This window comes from Pundamilia nyererei, unplaced genomic scaffold, assembly GCF_000239375.1.
Source record: "Pundamilia nyererei isolate P.nyererei 1_Seehausen unplaced genomic scaffold, PunNye1.0 scaffold00006, whole genome shotgun sequence".
Lineage (NCBI taxonomy): Eukaryota > Metazoa > Chordata > Actinopteri > Cichliformes > Cichlidae > Pundamilia > Pundamilia nyererei.
In genome coordinates, this window is record NW_005187407.1 from 7,863,078 (window position 1) to 7,885,812 (window position 22,735).

The 22,735-nt window shown below is 41.2% G+C and overlaps 1 protein-coding gene across 1 annotated transcript in view; it reads right to left on the minus strand.

The window, feature by feature from the left end:
- Positions 1–22,735, minus strand: part of kiaa0825 (KIAA0825 ortholog) — a 115,155-nt gene that overhangs the window by 49,311 nt on the left and 43,109 nt on the right. Inside the window, exons 17-22 of the mRNA XM_005722417.1 lie at positions 20,704–20,934; positions 20,325–20,629; positions 20,071–20,177; positions 17,758–17,902; positions 15,508–15,663; positions 13,527–13,621 (exon numbers count right to left, since the gene is read on the minus strand). Coding sequence (XP_005722474.1) covers positions 13,527–13,621; positions 15,508–15,663; positions 17,758–17,902; positions 20,071–20,177; positions 20,325–20,629; positions 20,704–20,934 — 1,039 coding nt within the window. The remainder of the gene's footprint in view (positions 1–13,526; positions 13,622–15,507; positions 15,664–17,757; positions 17,903–20,070; positions 20,178–20,324; positions 20,630–20,703; positions 20,935–22,735) is intronic.

Here is a 22,735-nt window from a genome sequence, read left to right on the forward strand (position 1 = left end):
TCCCTTTGTAAATGATCTCTGACGCAAACCCACCTACCCACATACACACACACACAAACAAACACACGGTAACACGCGCGCACACACACACACACACACACACACACACACACACACACACACACACACACACGCAAACACAACCCTGTACGGAAATAACGGCAGAATCACTCCCAACACTAACTCCTTTTGCATATAAAGTGTATTCCCAAAGTGCACCATTACTGCATGGAAAAGAGTAAGAAAGAGAGTTGTTGTTAAGATATGAAGAGTAAGGCGCAACACGAAACAAGAGAAAGACAAATACAGATATGCCAATACACGAGTTAGGTTGTGATAACAAAAAAAAAAAAAAAAAAGAAATAGCGAGAGGGAGAGCCGAAGGGGGAATGATTATGATCGGTGCTGTCAGGTCTAAGATGCTGAGATGACAGAGATATCAGCCATATCTGTTCTCAGTGATAAAGATACAGAGAGACATATATCAACCCACATTGGCCTCCCACTACGTGGACGCCACCTCCTCAAGAAGAAATGATGCGCCAACAGCATCCGGTACAGTGTGTATCAAATGACACGTTTCGTGTACGTGTAACACAATGATTTTATCAAGATACAAGTTATCTCATTTAATGGTTTTCTTATGGTGTGTGTTGTCAGCTCGTCAACATTGCTGTGCTGTTTTTCCCCCCACATCATGAACTAAATTTTAAAAATGTTTGCAAAATAATGGGTAAATCTGCTTTTTGGGGTGATACTGTGTGCATATACTGTATATAAGGGTAACAAGCAACTAAATTAGTTATAATATAAAAAGCAGTTACTCAACTGCAAAATTTTAAAAGACTGATGTGCTACACTGATCAATAATATTCCTTTAAAGCACATTTATGGTTATGTATTATGTATTTAGTTGCCAGTGACCCAACTCTTGCAATTACACGTGACATGTGGGTGTAGCTGTCTTATGTTAGCGGCAATATTTACAATTACATTAGTAACGCAAGGAGAAACCCCACTACTAATGCTACTGATTCTACTACTATAAAGTTGATATTAAATTCATCTGTAAACCTTCACTGACATCTTAACTTGTAAGCCCTGTGAATGAATGCTGACCTGTGCCCAACTTGGACTCTGTGAAAGTTGGGATAGGCTCCAACCCCCCGTGACCTAAGCTGGATAAGCGGAAAATGGATTGATGGATTGATCTTTTATTTCATTTTATTTTCCTTTACATTACCCATCCTTGCTGTATCCTCTAGTAGCACCTTAACATGATTAAGCTTTTAAAGTAATTCAGTGAAGAAGTGCAGTTAAGACTTTAAAGACTGCAGCAAAAACAAAAGAGTGGGGCATAAACGTGATTTTGAGGAGACATGCAGGGTTGAAAACGAATGCAACCAGAAATGTGAAAGAGCAGACCAGCGCAGACTCTGATGACTGACTATCCCCTCGGCTCAGTGATACGTTGCTTTTGTGAGGTGGAAGACATGAGCCCAATTTGTCCTGTTGCAGTCGTATGAATTCTGCCTCTCTGCTGTAGCAGGATATTTTTAACTGTCTAAAAAGCCCTGCTGTTCTGTATTTGTACTTGAGTTGAGCAAAAATAATTTTATATCATCTCAGTTTTTCAAAACTACTCAGATTTGTTTTCACAAATGCATCATAGCCAAAATAACAACAACAACACAGTGAAGCAAGACTAACTTTCAATCAACCAATCACCATAAATTCGTAAAACAAGAAGAAATATTTCAGTCCATTTACTGTAGTTTTCTTTGACACCTATTAAAACGTGTTTTGTCTTAGTAATGGCCTGAATATATCATCTAAGCATCTAAGAAAAATCCATAGAAAGAGAAAGAGGAGGAAGTTCTAATCAAACAGCTATTCACACATACACACACACACACACACACACACGCACACATATATATATATATATATGTTGTGCCACAGTACCATATTTTTCCTTGTGTGTGCGAACAAGACAGAAGTGAAACATGAAATCAGAGATTAACAAGAGACTCACCTTCAGAGAAAGTGAGAATGAACAGGAAGAGAGAATTTAACCTCCTTTAAACTTCCTCCTCTCTCAGATGCACGTAAGTACTGGATAGAGTGCTGCTAGAAGGCTATATGAAGAGCACTGGGGAAGTCTAACCTTGAGTGGAAGACCTAGAAAAGAGTGGAAAACTTCAAACTTTTTACTCTTTTCAGAGACGCATATGAAGAAGGTTGTTTCTGAAGGATAGTCAAAATGGAAAAGGTGCAGACGGGCTAACCTTGACAACAGTGAGGGGCAGAGGGAAGGTCTGGCACACTGTGACAAGAAGGACTCTTTCAGAGGACTAAGAGAGGAACACTCAGTCAGAAGGGGCTAGGCAGGCTGACTGATTGTGGGGTACAGCCCAAGGGTCACGCTCACTCTTAGTAAAGGCAGACACAGGCTGGACACACATACAAGGCTCCCACTCATTCACATAAAAAACAGCAACTTCAAAGTTCACACACACATGCGCACACACACACCTCACACACAAAATGCTCTATACCCCTCTGACCAGCTCTTCATCATTACAAGTCAAACTCAAGATGAAGAGAAGACAGATTACAAAACAGATGGAGTGATAGCAGGCCAGATAGGAAGAGACAGGACAGGGAGCCTCGACAGTAATCTAAATGTCCTTTCCTATGATTGTCATTGGCATTCTTATAGACTGGCATGTATCAGCACAATATATCAAATAATACCACTCACCATTCAGTCTGCTGTAAAGGGTAGACCTGTTTCCGTAATGTCATGGGTGGGAGGGGGACATCTAAAAAAGATGCTTCCAGCAAGCCTAAGCCCTGCATCCAAAGAATGCATCAAGATCACTAAATGTCTCCAGTGGCAAATTCAATCAAACCGACTGTTCTTAACAGTCATGACAAAGCAAACATGGGGAGGAAAACAAAGATGTTTTTAAAAGAAAATGACGCAGATAAAGAATTGATTCCTGCACAAGCAATTCACCTCAGAAGATAAATTCCATCGGTTTGCCTTTATATTTCCTTTTTTTTCTTTGCCTTCTTTCCTTTTTCTTTGTCTTCTGTCAAAAACAACTTGGGCTAACATCACAAGCTGTCACATCAAGGCCATCCCCTGCATCTTACAAAAGAGAGAATTCTGCAGCTGGATGGAGCCGCAAACCTCTCAGACACCGAGCCATCGTTTACTCGCAGGAGGTGTAAAGACTAAGGGGGGAATAAAGCTTTCTCTATTTCAGCCAGAGTTTGTGCCCTCAGGAGAAACCCATTATGAAACAGTGAAGGAAGTTTTCCATGGAATAACAGAACAAATAGGCATGGATGAAAAGCTCAGGGATGTAAACTCCAACCTTTTAGGCTATTTAAGAAGAAAAAAATGTAAGAATTTGTGCCGAGGGTATTATTCTCCTAAATGACTGCATTGTCACATGATCATTATCTGTCAGATACGAATGCCATGCTTATCAACCATAGCTACAGTGTAGTTGCAACCGATCACAACCCCAGTGCTATAACAGAGTCTTTCATCATGTCTGAATGGACACACACAAACGCACAAAGGTGCACACGCACTTTCAACATCAGCAAATGCTTTCAACCATCAACATCATAGAAGCTAGATAAGTGTGCCCCCTCTTTTGCAACAACCACTGGGGAGGTGAGAGGCCTTGTAGTCAACATGCTGAAAGACTACTCAGTGATCAAAGACTCAGAAAAACATGACCCATGATGGTTTCTCTGAGAAGATTGCAGAGAGAGGGAGCCAAAACAGGTAAAAGGAGAAAGAGTTGAAAGAAACACAAAGTAAAAAGCTGCAAAGGTGGGGAAACACCGAGTGGGAGAGTGCAATCATATTTGCCATTTGCCACAGCATGCCATATTTACAGTGCAGACTGACCCATAACAAGCAGTGGATATCAACACCTTGTTCTGAGCTGGAAGTGATTTTAAATCTATAATAACTGCTTATTTGCTATTTGATTCCTCTTATTGATTAGGGTGCTTGGACCTTCTGTACACCGATATACATCGCAGGAGACAAATACAGAAATATATTTGTATATTTTAATGTTTATCAACGTACTAGTTAAGATGAGTGGCTATTCTTTGCAGTAGACAGCACGGACATTTGACATTTTATGCAAAATTTACACAAAATGTAAAAAATATATCTTCTAAGATAGGAAATTATGTTTGATATAAAAAGGTATTTATTACAGAAAGCTGTAAGAATGCAAAGGCTTTTATAACCTTTGTCATATGCGTATTAGCTGATGCTGTCAAAAGTCTAAATCTACAATAGCTGTGAAATGGTTGCCCAAATCTCCTGAAAGCAAGTGTTAGTTTAAGTACAGTTACAGTTTTCAGGTGACCTATATAATATACTACATTCCCAAATTAGAATGGAGCAGAAGGATTCAATAAATAACCTCCGAGTCAGTGGGTATATACATAATACCCACCCGTCACTGTAATTTTCCATACGTACAGTATAGAGTCCAGGTGGTGAAGGTGGGAAAATGGTGCTGTATCTAAATATGACACAGAGTAGAAAAGAGGAAAGGAGAGGCATGAAGAGAGTGGTTTGATAACAGCTGGAATAGTCCTTTTGGCTGTCTATAGATTTGTTGAGACAAGTGTCAAGACAAGTGCACCTCTGTGCTTGCCTTAAATGGCAGAGGGGCAGAAGGGCGGGACAGACCATTTCAATTCAGCGAAAGCATGTCTGAGTGGGTCTGAGTGTTGCTGTGTGTGTGACCGCATGTGTCTTTTTTTGGAAACAAGAGAAAAAAGAGGGAAGGAGGGAGGGAGGGAGAATGGCGAAGAAAGCTCAGAAAGCTCAGAAAGAAAAAGTGAAAACATGTGTAGCGAGGACTCCTGTACAAAGGGTATTCTCACAGAGTACAGAGATGATGGCATTAGAATATGTACCCAGGGCCCAGGCCACTCTTGGCACTTAAAGAGCCCCTAAAGTCAAGTGTCAACTATTATGTGCCATCAGTGGTGACAAAAGGTCACAGAGCAGGACAGATGAGGTCAGCAATGGTACTCACGCACTTCCTCAACATCCACCATTTAGCTTAGCAGTCCCCCAGTGCTCGAAAAGAACTTGCTGTCACTTGGTTTGGAAAAAGGCTTTGCGGTAATAAGCACATCTATCCAGTCTTTTTTACGCAAGATTTTCTTGTGCAGGATAAAATAGCACTTAATTAGGTGAAGAGCGTCAATATTTGCATAGACTCGTTCAGCTAACGATGCGATGTTATGCGGCACGTGCATTAAAAAGCGGTAACATTCACAGATGTACCTCATTTCCCCCGATTAACTATCAAACAGGTACAAATAAAACACACAGGCAACATGCTGAATGTATAAAATGCTTCAGTTGTTTGCTGCTAAACCAGCTCTGTAATTACCTGAAGGATGTTTTAATTGTCGCATGTTCTACTCTTAATATTAGTCAACGCTTTAGCAGCTCTCCGAGTAAGATTGATTGGATAAATCAGTCGGAATTATGGGGAAACAGGAGGCCTGCCAATCAGCGACGTGTGTGTGTTCTCAGTGTGTGTGTAGCTGGGGACCTGCCAGTGCATGAGCGCATGTGCATGTTTGTTAGGATGTGAGTGTATTGATGTGTGTGTGTGTGTGTGAACGTACTGTATATAGGGCTGACAGCTGGGCTTGTTCAAAAGACTTACTGAGCATTCTGTCTGTTTGGGAAGCAACAAGCACAGTCTATCTGAACAGGGATCTAAACCCTGTGTCAACAGCATAGTACAACTGGTGTAAACAGTCACTGAGTCAACATGCTATCATATCACACCAATGGGGAAGGAACTCTGATGTACTTTAGTGTAATGCGCAGCATTAATAGAGATAAGAAATACAACAAAAAGACCACTCTACTAGTCACAAATCAAAAAGAGAGCATTAAAAAAAAAACTAACAGTCCTATCCACAGCTTAACAGTGTTTAACTGTGCAAATCATGTTAGCGTGTGGAGGTAGGCACTGTGTTTCCACGTAGAATTTCTGTGAATCTGAGTGAGTGTGCAAATTCATATGACACCGTGTGTGTGTGTGTGTGTGTCAGTCCATCAGCGTGTCGGCGTCACAGCCCTTCACTAAGTCCCAGATTAACAGTGACAGGCAGAGATCCCTCTAATTATCTCTTCCTAGACCACATGCAAATGGCAGAGCCAAGTCGAGAGCAACGATTGGCTGGGGCTGGTTGGGCGCCTCTGATGGACTAATGAGCCTGGCGACAGGATACAACCTCGTGATGCACCCCCCCAAAAAAATGGAAAAAACCTCTCACCGCCTCACTACATAGCCTCACACAGGAGGGCACACAAACTTGCACAAACCTGTTCAAGCATTTAGATGATGCTCTTTTATTTACTATCTTGCACTGGCTTTATAGAGGTCCGGGGTCTTCTCTTACACTTTTCTAAGTAAATGGTCTCTGGGCACATACATGAAAAAAAAATATATCCAGATCTAGAAATGTGTATACACTGCATGTTTATGTTGTGCCTTACAGTTAGTTTTTTAATCATTAACAAGTACAAGACCACCACTAGTGGATATACTTTCTTAGTTGACATACTTGTGCATAAAAGACAAAATGCCAAACATTTTTCATTTCAACTTTAATTTCACCATGTATCCTCCAATACACTAACCACACAACCAAACACATTCTGCAAGCTTAGAGGCTAACTCGGTATCAATTCCAGAGGATTTGAATAAAGATGGCACATGGAATAGTAAAAAGGATGGAAACGCATACAATGATGGACTGGAACAGACGGTCACAAACTGGCTCTTGACAATGGACTGCTGCAGTCAGCTAAAAAGTCATTTCAGTAAATCAGCAGGAAACATGGCAACAGTGTCAAACAGTCCACCACGTCTTGAACCGAGTCCCAGTTCATCTAAACTGGTTGACAAAACTGGTTCCAAGGGCAAAACATGGAGTTATTTCGCTGACAGAGCTCACCAAAACAAATACCCAGTGGACATGCTAGAAATCCAAAGACAAACTTGATCCAAAGCTGGCAAAGTCAGGTGCAGTAACAAAATGCATGGTGGCTGCAAGTGTGATAAAGTATCCAGTGACAACTGCAGCATGTTACTACTTTTGTTTTGGTATTGTAGAAGTATTTATTTTTCAGTTAATGACAGCATTCTTTACAGCTGTGCAAAGCTCACAATGTCTGAGGACATTTGATCTCAATGCAATGTGAAAAAGCTCAGCTGGCATTGAGATGATATGAGATATCGTGCATATCTCATTTTAGTAACGCTAATATAAGCCTGCTTTCACATGCTTAAACATTTCTCTTTTATTTTTTTTTACACTGGAAAAAAGTAAAATTGGAAAACTTGATAAAAAAAAGAAGCCACATCGCTGAAAAATGGCTGTTTCTCTGTTCAGTCAAACTTTGTTTAAAAAGCTGCCCATAGACCTTGTGTAGTCAGATGTAGTTAAATCTTGCAGGGCTCCAACTATGATGGTGTAATTCTCCAAAAACCTGGCATCATAACAAGAGAATTTCCTTCCCTTCTGCACCATTTCCCATTCTGACAGCAAAAGCATGTGGAATACAGTCTTTATTTGCAGCATCAAATACCCCAGTGTGTTTGAGGAGCCTTGGGAGTTGCCATTTTTAATCAGGAGAGGGTGGCTTTGTCTTGTCCTTGTTCCATCCAGCATTTCTATCTGTGCTGGGAGGGCTTTTCAGTAGATTAAGCAGCATTTTCATTTAGCTCTGGTGTTAGAGTCACTCCAACTATTTATCCATCCAAAGTCTGAAGCTGGAACAGTCACAGAGATTGCTATTTATACAATTAAATTACATAAAAAATGCATTTTTTTTAAGCAACGTCAGGTACAGTAAGTTGACAAAGGATAACAGGATAATCTAGTTCAGCTTGCTGTGTGGAATAACCAACGTGAAAGCGAGGGTTATGATGATGAGTAGCAATATTATAGAAATTACTGGTAATAACTGTAACTAATTTAAACCCATTCGGAGTTGGGATTGCAGAAAAGTTTTGTGACATAATAACCCAAAAGAAATGGGAAAACATATTTTGCACATGCCAGCATTTCCATGAAGAGGGTACTCATGATAGTCCTAAGTGTACCTGGAATTTCCAGATACTGACAAAATACTAAAAGGAATACACTGACTCACCTAACAAATTGCACCATATTCCATAATATTCTACCAGATTATCAACTTTTATTCAGGGAATGAACAAGGATTCATGTAATTTAGGAGATAATCTGAAGTGGTGTGGTCAGTGTTTACCTATGCTGTAAGTAAATTCAGAGAACAGAGCATTGTGCAGTAATGACTGATGTCTTGTGTCCCCAAAATGGTTTGACCATGACCACTCTCTGAGAACATGGATTTTTCTCGACCCTCGAGATGGTTTTTAGAGGGACAAGACAAATATTTCAAATGTATCACACTGAGGCATCATGCTGGAGGTGAGAGGAGGTAAAGGGAGAGTGAGAGATTAATACAACAGAGGGGGAAAGAGAGAGAGAGAGAGCAGAAAAGTGCAGCCTGCCTGCCTGGCTGACAGTTGACTCTGTTGGATGTGACTTTCACAGTCTGCTGGCGGTTTGTGTGGAAGCCATCACATCTGTGACTGGCCGTTTGATTAATGAGCCTCTCAGCCTGTCTGTGCAGTTTGAGGAGGGGCCACGGCCTTATCCCAGGCATCACTGATTTATTCGCCTTTGGAGCAAACCTCCAAGTATCACACACGCTAAAAATGTAATGTTGAACATTCAAACACACGCGGCCCGACACATGTACGCCCTCTGTGATATGCTTACAGTATACAAGCTGGTGCAGTGCAGATGCACACAAGCAGGGATGGGAACAGAGTGATGCGCATAAGCTCGTCCCTCTTCTTCACCACCTGCTTACGGCTAATGAAAACCTCAATGTGTCAGTGCTGTCCAGGGGTAGCGAAGACAAAACACGCCATGTATAACCAAGCAGACAAAAGATGTATTCTGTCTCCACCAACACAAACTCCCATCCCAAGCTGTCAGTCAGTAGAGAGGACACCCAAGGAGATCTACGAGAGAAGAAAGAAGCCCTTCCTCAATGACACCTCACACTCTCCTGATTTTCAAAAGTGACAAGTCTTTTGAATTCGTGGCCTCGCAAGATGGAGAGTCTGATGATGGCTTGAGAGCATTTCTTCTTGTTTCTTTGGCAGCGGCAGCCGTGAAATGTCACTCTGGCTAACCTTGAAGCTCTTTTCTCCTGCGTTGTTTAATGCTTCCAAGACTAGGGCAACCAACTGCTCAAAACGGTACGGTACCATCACCCTTAAAGTCAGATAAATGCTTTGAGAAATACTTCCAGGTACACAAATGTGCATTAGTGCGTGCATGCCCTCACAAAAAGATGCACACGTGCTCACACAAATGCACAAAGACGAGCGTACACTCACTCATTCCCTGAAGCGTAAAGTAAGACCATTAATCCAGACACACTGAGATCCAGCTTCTCCCCAGGTTGATCAGCGTCCGTGGAGAAAGACGAACGTTCTGACATATTTGTTTTTATTTTATTCCCTGAGAAAAAGGCCCGCCATATGGCAGCGCCAAGGAACAGATGGCGATTGCCCACTTCCTGAAAGCACAAGCGTCTATCGCCGCAATTTAAGGAGCCGCTCAAGCAAGAGAATGCCACAGACTGGCATTTTTCCACAAACTGCTATTGTTATAGACCAGAGGGGTAACAGAAACAATGAGACAATTCAGAGAAAATGGTTTAGTGTTCAGTAGTTATACTGTAGCTAACTATATTAAGCCAGCAAATCTAGAGGTCAATACTACTAGTACCCTTTTACTGTCAATGCGTGTGTAATAAAATCGTACCGAGCAGTGCTTACTCAGAAAATAAGGTCTAAATATAGCACAGCTACAGTATATCTAACTCTGAATTTACTGCGGGCCAACGCATGACGTCTTTCTATTGCTCCACGCTGATTTTAAGACCGTGTACCCGGAGCAGTAGAACTAGCAGATCTAAGCATGAATGTCCTTGGACGATATTAGATCCTTATGATGGAGTGGAAGAGTGCCAAGTGACACATGAGGCTTCATCTCTCATACTTGGCTACCCCTTAACAACCAGGTCAGGGGACCTTCTCTGACATATAGGTGCAAGGAAACTGTTTCAAAAAGTCACCTTAGCAGATGACAGCTAAAATGTGACTTTTGTCTGTTGCAACACATGACACTTTTTCAGACTTGTTTCATTTTTCCACGGATGGAAAAGAAAAATGACATAAAAGACCGTAGCACTCGAAGGCCTTGGGACACAATCAGAGTCACAGAAGAAAGAGAAGGGTCAGCACTCCTGGCATTATTTCCAACCTACAAAGGGCCTGAGCTGTGTTTTTTTTTAATTGTTTTGTATAAAAGTACGCTCAGACAGAGTTACAAGTGTTCACTAAAGAAAAGGGGATTTGAAAGTGCGACCAAGGACAAAGCAGTTGACTTATCCATTTGCAATCTATTCGCTGAAGAGAAACTTCAGCATCAGTTGAAGCACTTAGTGCTTTGACTCAACGCTTCTGTAACAAAGAGCGGTTCATAACTTGAAGTCAAGGAATGAGACAACCTAGACAAATTTCAATTCGTAATGCATGGAAATTAATATAAATGCATTCAGTACAGTTTGTTCAAGGTGAAATGTTAAGTATATATGAGCATGTAAGGAAGATACTTTTTTTTCCATATGCAAAAACTTTAAATCTGTTAGAGATAAAGGAAGACACTGAAAACTTTAGGGTGGCTGAATTTTACTAGTTAGTTCTGCTGTTGTGTTGTTTCTCTGGTATAAGCCTATCATAAGTCAGCTGCACATCAGTGTCTATAAAGATGTCCATCCATGTAATAGAGGTACTTTCAGCTGCTAACAAAGGGTTGCCACAGCAGGTAGCTCTTCATGTTTGATTTTTATGTCTGATGTCCTTCCTGATGCATCCAACAAGGGATTTGTGTCTCCTCCTGGAGCTAAAACAGGGATCTTTTGATTTTGCAAAAGTAGAATTCAGAGCCACCCATCCATCCATATAATAAGGGGGAAAATAAGGCAAGTAAAGTAAAAAAAATATCTATTTAGCAAAGCAGTTAGCCTTCCTTAATAGGTTTTTGAGGCCTATCATTTATCACAGCTGGCCAAGAACCAACAGGTTGGTCAGTTTCCCAGACAAACAATCAAAATTTGACCCTGCCAGGCAGTACTCCATCAAACACATCCACTAATCACTGCTTCTTACATTGTTTTTAACAGTAACAACGTATTTAACAAAGCCAACCCACCATTTAGTCAGAAAACAAGTGTTTTTTTACATAAGTAATCCATCTGCCCATTAATGTATCAAGTCTGCCAGGAAGCCAGGTCATATAGTCAACCCTGGGGGTCCTTCAGTAGTATTAATCAGTCTGGTTTCTGCTGAAAAGCTCAATCTGTAGATGATGGATGAGCTATCATGCCAAGGGAACTGAAGTGACAGGTGACAAAGAAGGACACACATATCTGTATAAATCCACTCTCCCTCCTGTCTGGCCCGAGCGTTACACCGTCAAGGTAGCAGGGTGAAAGTGTATGTATACGCATGTGTGTGTGCCGACATAGTGTCTCAGCATGTGTCCCGCTCTGCTAATGAAGTCATCTGAACAGTGATTTAACAGCCCTGGTTTAAAAGCCTACCGCCCCTTAACTCATAGCCTTGCTCCATTAGAATGTGATATAAACCCTAGGCACAATAACTGTCCTGCCACTATCACAATATATAGGAGGCCAATGGGCCACACTGCTAAGTCACACAGCCCGGGAGCAGAAAAAAATATTGACTGTGTACAGGAAGAAAAAGTCATTCAAGGAGACTAAAAGTTAGAAGGTAGAAATTCACAACAAGGTCACAATAAGAGGACTTTTTATACTGTACGGGGTAGAAACATTACTATTAAAATCATCAAGAGGGTGAGATATGCTGTGGCTTTTTCAGCAACTGGAAGCAGTGAAAGAGTAATTGTTGTGAAGTGAAAACAGCCGAAGGCGCTTCGGCCTGTGGTTACGCAGAAAGTGTTCCTTATCTACACTAACAAATGGATCAGTGGATGAGACATCAGTGTGCTTATCCCATGAACGGCCTTCTATAGCTTGAGGGATATTTCTGAGTCACAGATTGATCTGAGAAAAACTTTGACAGCTTACATGTCGCCAGTCCATGAAACTAACTTCCTGCTCTGTGCGAGCAACTTGTGCTGAACCAAAGCCATTCTCCAAATCCTCCATGAAATCTGTTCCTCTGGCCCAACAAAGACAGGCTAATGAGGCAGATGACAGAATCTCAGACACTTTGATACTATGAGATTAGGGTGAATTATATAACCTTTAACCCCTCCCACTCCCATCTTCACACTTTTTGAATCCTTGTCAGAAGTGATATGCTTTTTCTCTGTGTCGCTCACAATCTCAAACTTCAAGTCCAGACCCTCTTTTTCTATGTCTCTTCCTATCGGACTTCATATCCTCTTCTTTCAGTTTCTATTCATGAATGCTGAAACACTAATTTGGCTCAGTCAAGCAATGACAGTATCTGTTTTAGCATGCAACAAAGCAGCGTATAAGGGGCGGAAGAATAGAATATGTGTATGTGGGTGTGGGAAGAGGGGGTAGAGGCATGGAGGCGACAAAGCTCGTCACAGCGTAGCACAGAGCTGAGTACTTCACCCTTATTAGGCCCGTGTCCTTGGCAGATGCAGAGCTTGCCCTTTGTTAGAAAGGTGTGTGTGTGTGTTACAATGGCAGTGATTTAGAATGGATTGGGCGTAGGTGTGGAGACAAGGTGCAGTAGCCCCATAGCTCCCTGATAGCTGGCAGCGTGACAGCTGTGAATGGAGAACAGGGAACAGCCTGAAGTATTGCAATCTAATATGTGTCACATACCTGCATAAATATTTATGCCTGTTGCAGAGTAAAACAGGAGGGGAGGGGGAGGAGAGGATGGGACAGGAGTGGTGGACTTGGGCGAAAAACTTCAATCAGATGACACAAAAATCCGAACCAGCCTGTTTTTTTTTTATCCATCTTTATGTACCAACCCCAAGGTCTCAAAAGTACCTAATAAGCAGGCCTTACTCAATTACCAAAAATTGTGTCTGTGCAGTCAGTGACACATGCATTCACAGAGAGGATTTCATTGATCCACTCCATTCAGCGCACATGGTATATGATAGCACTCCAATATCCTCTTTCCAAAGATTTCTTTCCACAGCACAGCCCGCATTATAGAAGACACAATCGGGAAAATGAAACTTTATACGCTGATAAAAACCATCTGAGGTCTGTACTAAGGCGAGTAATTCACAAAATGACTGCACAAATGAAACACAAAAAGACACATAAAAATACATATATTGCAACAGAAATGTTTTACCTGTTGGCCAGCAGAGCTCTGAAGGTGACCCGACTCATGCCCTGATAGGCTGGGAGCAGCCTTGCCCAGTCCCATGCCCAGTCGACCACAGCACTCTGTTGATGTATGAGGATAGCGTTTGTTAGTTATTAATCAGGGTTAATACCATCAGTGCATTACCGCTCCAGCTGGGACCCACTAACAAAAGAGGAGGGGGGTCTCCAGCGCAGGCCACCGACATCAGGCGATCAATCATGTCCGCACAAGAAGGTTTTTATTCCAATAAGACAGCAATTAATTTATAAATCCATTTGGGGGATGTAGCCATCATTTATAGAAAGATAAATCAATTTTTGGAGGGAGTCGTTACTCTTCTTGCTATGCCTTTTTTTTCCTCTTTCCATCTTCAATGGCACTCTGCCAACCCCCCACCTTCCCTTCTCCTTTTCTTTCCCTCTATTGCTAACTCTCACTCTTTTTTAAAAATACACACACGCGCGCGTGTGGATGTGAACAGGGAACACACACACCTGGCACCATCACCATATTGGGAAAGCAAATAAAAATCAGATTGCTTTGATTGTAAAATGTCACTCTTAACTCCAGGCTGAGTTTTATTGACAAAAGGAGGAGAACTCTACTCGTTCCATCCATCCATCCGACCCCCCCTCTGCTTCTTCCTCATCTGTGATTGATGGGTGTAACTTTTTCCTCCTCCCTCCATTTTATTTGACAAACAACACAGGCACCTGAAGCGGAGAAGGCATTTTAATCATTCTCTTAATAGGGTGTTTCTATGCAAAGCTATGCAGCCTCCTGTGATAAGCCGAAAACAGGCCAAGTCTTAGAAATTAAATGGGACTAATGTTCTTGAAAAGCCACAGCAAGAACTGAAGCTGCTATAAGGGACAAATATAAGAGTCACAAATACAAATCTTTATCTTTTTCATAGCTTATGTTCTGTATTTATCACTCTATGTTTCCCTTTTTGTTTCTTCTCTTTCTAATCACCCTCAACTGATCTTAGCAGATGGCTGGTCCTCCCTGATCCCGACTCTGTTGCAGGGCTCTTCCTGTTAAAAAGGAGTTTTTCTTTCCCACTGTTGCCGAGTGGTTACCCATAGTGGTAACCTCTGATTACTGGAGGTTTCTAATATTGTAGGGTCTTTCCCTTTCAATATGAAATACCTTGATGTGACTGTTGACTGAATAGGTTCTGTACAAATAAAACTGAATTGTATTCAACTCTAATAATATAAATATTAAAGTTATAATTCTAATCCTTAAAAAAAGAAAGCAGAAACACACAGGCCTATCTTGAGAAAATACTTACTGCTGTAAGTGTTATAAGTACCATTGTATCTCTCCTAACAGTGGGGGATACCATAGTAATAGAGGGGAAATGAGGGGGAAAGCGAGCAACTCTTACAGTGAGTTACCTGTAGGTAGACTCAACCCTGATATGGAGAACAAAAAACCTAACAATTAAATGAACATCATGGTGACACTCCTGGGGATAGGTTCAGGATAAGAGGCTACATGGTTCAAAGCCCCAAAGAAGTGCACTTTAAGACTGCACTCTCCTTTAACATTACTCACTTCTTTACAAAAGAGAAAAAAAAAAAAAACTTCTCTCATCTTTTCACCTCTTCGGCGTTCTTTTCTTCCTGCCAGCCTAACTCCTGCTCGGAAAAAGACAGCAACCTAAGGGGAATAGGAAAGCCAAGCCCCAGAAAGACCTGACAACTTCAGAGACTACCACAGCATCCAGTTCACTAGAGACACAAAGAGCTTCTAACCTTCAACATTAAGCTTCCGGCCTCGGTGAAAGTTATAATGACACCACGCTGTATGTCACAAGTACACCCACACAGTACAAAGTCTGAAAACTGGAAAAAGTTCACATGAATATCAAAGATGTTTCACACAACTAAAACAAGTTTTAAACACTTATTTGCTACCAGAATATAATACAATGTTAACCTTAAAAGGCTTAACACACCTGATCCAGCTTCTTCTTGCCAATGTGGTCAAGCTGGTGGAGAGGATTGAAACGGGCACCTCCAACATGACTCTCGGGGCCAAGATCAAACTTCACAAAAAGAGGAGGATCATTTGGCAAGTCTGAGCTTCCACTCAGTTTAGACATCAGCAGTTCCTGTAAGCAGGTTATGAGGGTGGGATGGAAGAAGAGAAACACAGGAGACGGATGCAATGTGATTGATAAGACTGATAATAAATAAGCTGTAAAGAAAAAGTCTGACAACTAGAGTGAGGCCAAAAGGTTTTGTATAAGTAAAATAACTAAACTCAAAGTCGATCGAACAGACCAAACAAATAAAGAGTCTAGTGGAGTTTTAGCGTCTACTTACGTGTATGGCTCCACCCTGAGCCATATTTCAGTGAATGAATAAAGCAATGAAAAACACATATCAAAACAAAATATGTACAGATGGAACGAAAGAGAAACAGGTTTTCTTTACACTAGTGCACTTTCTGGTGCTGTTTCTGTAACCTTTGCTGTAGTTGTAATGCATGTGTCTCACAATAGGTCCAGCATATAGCAATGAGTCTTTGTACACTATGACTCTATGTGTGTGTTCATGCACACATAGGCATCCTGGTGTGAATTCGGTATATTCCCATCCGTCAGCTTGACATGGCCTCTGGACCTCCTCCTCCCTCACCTCACCACCAACCCAGTCTGTCCCTGACCTGCATGTTCTTGCCTCGACCTTGGCTGGGTAGAGACGCTGGAGCTGCCAGAAGGACAACTCTTGATTCTTGCGGTTCCCATTCACATTCTCTCAAATTGCCGAGCAGAGTTATATGTGTTAACACTTCAAAAACATCCAAAACACATACTCTACATGTCCATGCTGGATCCTATTAGATACAGATTATGAACTCCAACTAGACAGAGAAAGGTAAAGAGATCTGGTAATGCAATTTATCTAAATTATCTAAATGTAAAAAATAAATAACCAGGCTAATTTAGGTAGTTATATTAATCATATTAGTCTTAAGACTAAATGTCAAAGAAGTGTTGCATTAAAAATAAATTAAAACTAAAGAAATTAATATCCTTTTCATTTAGCATGAAGAATAAAGTTTTTAAGATTTAGTTGTAGTATGTCATGTCCTTGTTTCATGCTAGAAAAACTAACATGTTTGCATTCAGAAGAATGGATAGGGTTAACAGTCTTCCCAGCAGCACTACGAACTCTCTGGGATGGTGTGCTCATTACAGAAATACACAAGCGACTTCAGAGACCGATAGAAAAAAAAAAAAGATGGAAAAAACCCACAAAAATAGCATTTGTGTCTTGTGATAGGCTTGTTAATAACCATTGCAAACTTTTGAATACTGTCCAGTATTCATTTAAAAATGAATGGAATCAGACACAAAATTCACATATAATGTGAGAATGCAATCAAACTGTTTATGTACATTTCAGGACACTCGAGCCAAGCTGGCATAATGTTAACTTATAACCAGCAGTTGTTGATGTTTACACATCAACAACTGCTGTTGTGCGTTATAGAGCCCCAACTTCAGTTAGCAGCATCCATAAAACACAATTAGGTGGAAGGACGTCCAAGTTTTCAAGATGGCATGGCAACATGGCGTAAGTGTATGAGAATGCATCAATTTGTTGGACTAACACTAACTATTTATGAGTACAGTATTCTCTTTTTCTATTAAGTCATCTCAAAAAAATATTTACTGTACCTTTAATGTTTTGCTTTTTCAACTTGATTTTCATTGGACAGGAAACGGCAACATTCCAAAAAAGTGTTACTAGACCAGTTAAAACAACTTAATATGATTTTTAGCTTTTCAACAACCACCAAAGATCTTTTTTAGACATCAGAAAACTTTAGCTACAATAGGCTAATAAAATCTAATCGATTTGGGGACTTTTAGAAGAATAGTTTTTGAAGTAAATTTCATAAAATAACTTCCACTTGAGTTTTAAAGGGATGTTCTTCCTCATTGAAATCTCTTCCAAAAAGCTTTCCACAGAGTCTAGTAACTCCACGAGGCTTCCTCTGCTCTATGTGAGGTGAGTGTATTACACTGGAAATCACTGTAGGTTTGCACCCTTGAGGTCACTTGAACAAAAGACGATCAGAACAAGCAGACTGCACACAAGCAGCAGCCCTCTTCCCTCTGTCTCCCCCTCCTGAACAGCCTGCGGCCTCAGGCCAGCAGCCACCTAATTGCTGGGGAGAGCAAGTACTTCCCTACCTCATTGCCTTGGATGATGTGATAGATCTGCCTCAGGTAGCTGCTGCCACCTGCTTTGTGGCAGACCTCCAGCAGCATCAGGCCTATTTTCTGCTCAGTCAGTTCAGCTGCAGCAACTCCTCTCTCGCTTCCTTGTTCAAATACACTGTGAGTGAAACAGAGATGGGAAGAGGAGAACTTAGTAAAGACAACACAAAGAAAAAACCCAGAGTGAAGAACATAGAAGATGAGAGGAGCAGAAGGAGGCAGGGTGTCGGCTTATATTTGAATACCACCTCTGGCTAAGGAAGTATCTTCGAGTTTGGAGAGGAATTTGGGCTACAATTTAGAAATTGCTATGACTGGAAAATTAACTGTATTAAAATTAAAGTTGGTTTTTTTTTATTCAGTTACTTCACAAGGCAAAAGAACTTCAAAATGTAAGTCTTGGCAAAGAAAAAAAATTACATTTTGCTCTAGTATCTGAAAACCAATCAGACCAGTCAAATCTTCTGTGGTGAAAATGACCAAGAAATACCAAAATCATTTTCACTATTTTCATTATAATTCATGAGATACATGAGACATTTTAACCAAAGGATGCCGTTGCACTGGACTGGAGTGCGTGTGTGTATGAAGCTTGTATGTAATTGTATGTCAAGGTCCGTAGGCTTGTATTTTCCCAACCCAGGTGAATGCCGGCACCGTTTTCCTGCCCTTCCTGTATGGATGGGTATCACACTACCGTCCATCAAATCTTCTCTTTCACATACACTCCCTGTCATTGTTCTCTCTCTCCTCACGTTTGTAATTATAAAGTGGCAGAAACGGTGTCGCCTGTCAGCCAGCCATTGGCTGTTTGACATTGAGAGTTGCAAAAGAAGAGGAGTCCCGTCTCGTCCATATACATCGCCTCATTCTTTTGCCCGGCGCCCTGGCGGTGGTGTTGTCGGTGATGGTGGCTGTGCATCCGTGTCAGCACCTGCGCTGTATCCTTTCCTGTCCATCACTGTGCAGGTGAAGCAGATGATTGGATTCAGTCAGCAGAGTGATTAATGAGGGCCCCTCTGGATTTGGGACAGCCTATCAATCATGTCATTAGGGCCAATGTGCCCTGAAAGAGGCAGACCTCCACCAAGGAATAACTGCATTCATCTTCATCTGTGTATGCATCCCGTCAGCCCAGCCAGGGTCACCATGATGGAGAACAATAATCTTCCCCTCTACAAATTACTTTGCAAAGACAAGGTGGGTGCTGTTGGGGAGGGGGTGGTGGTAGTGGTTTACAGTTAGGAAAGGAAAAGAGGAAGGTAAAGATGAAGGAACTGAAGAGGGATCGTGTAGGGCCAAATGTTTTTTGTGAAGGCGTTTACTCTGAATGTGTGTGCGCACGGGATGCCAGTAAGAGAAGTGCCAGTTGTTTTTGGAGTTATTACAACCTTCCTCTCTCTCTTCCTCGCTCTCTCTCTGACACTGTATTCTGATTGTTTACAAGCCAGGCGTCACTTCCCTGTGAAGGTTAGTTTAATGAATAGTAATGATCCCACTGAATGCCTCCGACAGGTGATACATAATCACTCTTCTTTCACTTTTCCACCCCCTCACCACCCCTCAGCCGCCTCGTCTCTTGCCTTTTTTTCTCTGCACTTACCCCCTCTTCCTGTCACTGTAACAGACAGCATTTCCTAGAACTGGTCATAATCTATTCAGTGTCCTTATTTATTTCTTTTTTTTTTTAATGGTTACGCTACTGAATCAACTTTATATGAGGATGAATGTGTCCGGAGTTTGCTATGATTAAGTGAGCGACCAGAAGACAACATTTCTGGGAACAAGCAGCAAAATGCAACGCCAAAGGTCACAGATCAGCCAAAAACGAAAGCTGTTTTCCCATCAGTCCACACTGCAGTTCATTCAGTCAAGCATGTGCATCATTTAGCACAACAAACAAATCTGAGATTCATTGATTTTACTCATACAGATTGTCAGTAAAAAATTATCTTGGTTACATGATACATCAAAATTTGAATGCTCAATTAGAAATGCATGTCTAAGTTGCATTTGTTTAGTGTTTTTCTAGGTAATTCTTATGGCAAGTAGCGAAACATACCATCAGTCAGTTTGATGCATTTGAACCTCCTCCTTCAGCAGACAGTCAGCCCTTATTTTTGACGATCACAAAATTACATTCGGGGAAATAAATTTTATGAAAGGATTTTGAGGCTGACATCAGTAGCCTATACTAAATGAGAGGGAAGATGGACTAAGAAAAAAATAGCACTTAAGCTACCGTTGGCACCATTCTAATGTTGACCTCTTTCCATATCCTCCTACCTGTCTGAGCAGAGTTTGCGGGCCTTCTGCAGCTGCAGTTGTGTCCACTTTGGTCGTTTTTCCTCCAAGGCCTGTATAACTTTGTGCACTGAAGGTTTGGGAACACCCTAACAAGGCAAATGAATAAAAATATGACAGACATTAAGCCAGTCATCATATACAGAAATGATAGGTCTGGTACAACCCACTACTATTTGTAATTTCTAACTAAACCCTCTACCTGTTGTGGCTACCACATCAATTTCAGCCATTACCTTTTGCTGAATGCCTATGGCCGCCTGTACGCACTCTGCCAGCAGGGACAGGCGGTCTTTTGCTGAGCGGTCCAGAGCCAGACCACTGATCTGTTCTAGTGTGTCTGGGTCTTCTAGGCCCTGGATCAGGCAGCCCAGCAAGGCCCAGATCAACAGGCCCACTAACCGCAGCTGCCGGGCATGCTGGGAAAGGTGCTTCTCTGCCACTTGGAATAGAAAGCGGATCGGGAGTGGCAAGGATGCTACAGCCATTGGCAGGTTGGTGAAAATGAAGGACAATGCTTGAATTGCTAAGGATATGATAGCTAGAAGAAGAAAGAAATGTTAGTAAAATTCCTTGAATTTTATCTTGAATGTGCAAAACTCAGTCTGTGCATACTTTTAGCAACAGTGTCCTTTCCCTTTACATCCAATGGTGTGTAGTTCCAGTCCTTGGGTATCTTAGCCAGGACATTCTCTGGCACAGTACGCTTGAACAAGGCTGCACCAGGCTCCTCTGTGGCCTGCCAACCCAAAACCATGGAGACGAGGTGTTGCAGAAGGCTATTGGTGGATTTTGTGACTATGTCCCGGACACAGCTGACAACTATAGGTACTGTCCGTGTGGTGTCTGACAATAATAAACAAAGGAAGCAGATTTTTTAAAACAAGAGTCAGCTAAAGAAGATCAGATGAATGACTCCAGACCGTAATTATTATTTAGTTTTAAGATTTGGGGAAAAAATATTGGTAAACTGCATAAGATAAAGTACAAGGTTAGTGTTACAGCAACAAACTGTTAGGTTTGTTAGGTTACTGAATTCACATACTTTGCACTAAAAATGTTAAATTTGAAATCAATACTTTGTGTTTAATCTGAATTTTTTAGCTATGTCAGAAAAAGGCGGATATGTTGTCAAAACCTTTCAAAATGATACGAATGATGAGTTTCTTTAGAGAAAACCTCCTTATACTGTTCTAATTATCCCTGCACTAGGAATATGAACATGTTTCTGTATACTGATAAAAAAAAATAGAGAGTGGATGCTTACACATTAGACCAGTTGACATTTCATGTTATAGTTATTGTGCTTTGGGGTTTATTTTTAAAGCAACAAATCAAAAGTCAAGAAATAACTCTACTTTTCAAAGAATGACAAAAAACAGAGCCATAAATCATTTATATGAATCCATATAGTGTTAAGGTATTCTCTTAAAATATCTGCACCAAATGTGAGTACTCAAGTTCAAACTAAAATCAGATGCTCTCGATCAAATCCAGGTGGCCTGATAGCACGAATCTTGCTACGTTCTCCAGGTTTACAGTTTGTCATCGGTTTGCCCTTTTATATCTCGCTCATATTGTTGGCAGACTAACTACAGTATGAAGTTGTATGGCACTCATAAACTTCCTACAGCCCCGGCTGTAAAACCAAAGGCTACAATCGGGAGAAACAGTACTGAAGCGGCACTAAAAGTGCACTGAAATCTCAAAGGACGCCTAACAAAATAAGTAACCTTAGCCGCAGAAAAAGAGGAGAACGGAACAGAAAATGATATAGCTTTTCGAAGGACAAGCGCTCTGTTGCAGGTGAGACCTAGACCTATTTTTCAAAGTCACTTGATTCTCAGACTCTATACCACCTGCAACTGTATTGACTTGTGTATTGATCTCAAGCAACCTGGTACAGTGTGATGAAACGTCAATGAAAGCGGAGAAATAGTGAAGCTCTCAATGTAATCTATGAGTTAACTCAGAGTACAGTTTAAATAGAAATGGGGGCACTGGGGGTATCCTGTAACCAAAATTATAATACAAAGATTTGGAACGGTCCAATAATTAAACTAATTACCCTGTGAGGATAAATGTTGATTGGATGACATTGAGAATTTTTCTGCGGCACACTCTAGCTCTCTTCCCCTTCATTCACTCTGTCGACCCCTCCCTTGCTCAGTATTCATCTAAATACTCTTCTCCAATCACCCTAATTTATGCTACAATAATTACCACTTACCCAGGATATAAGAATCACCACTAAAAAGAGCTTCACACTCCACAGGAGCTCAGATTAAGCTCTGTATTAAAACTTGCACTAGAAAGAGGCAGAGAGAGTTGGGGAATAACTATAGTCTGTGTAAAAGTATACTTATGCTTTAGCTCATGTTCATGCAGTGTCAACACTGGCCTTTAGAGAAAATAAAATTGAGATATTCTTTGAGGGAAGATTTACCATAGTATTTAAAAATTCACCAATTAGACTCAACATAAAATCTGGCAAGGTGCACTGAATAACATTGAATCGCATTACAATGCAATATTCTGAGAGACATCAGGTTTTGTAGCTCTCACTTTGACCTGTAGCACCTGCCTAAAATGTTGCTCCAGGCCAAGCACACAACCCCACGGCAGCAGGACAAAGGCACCCTGCCAA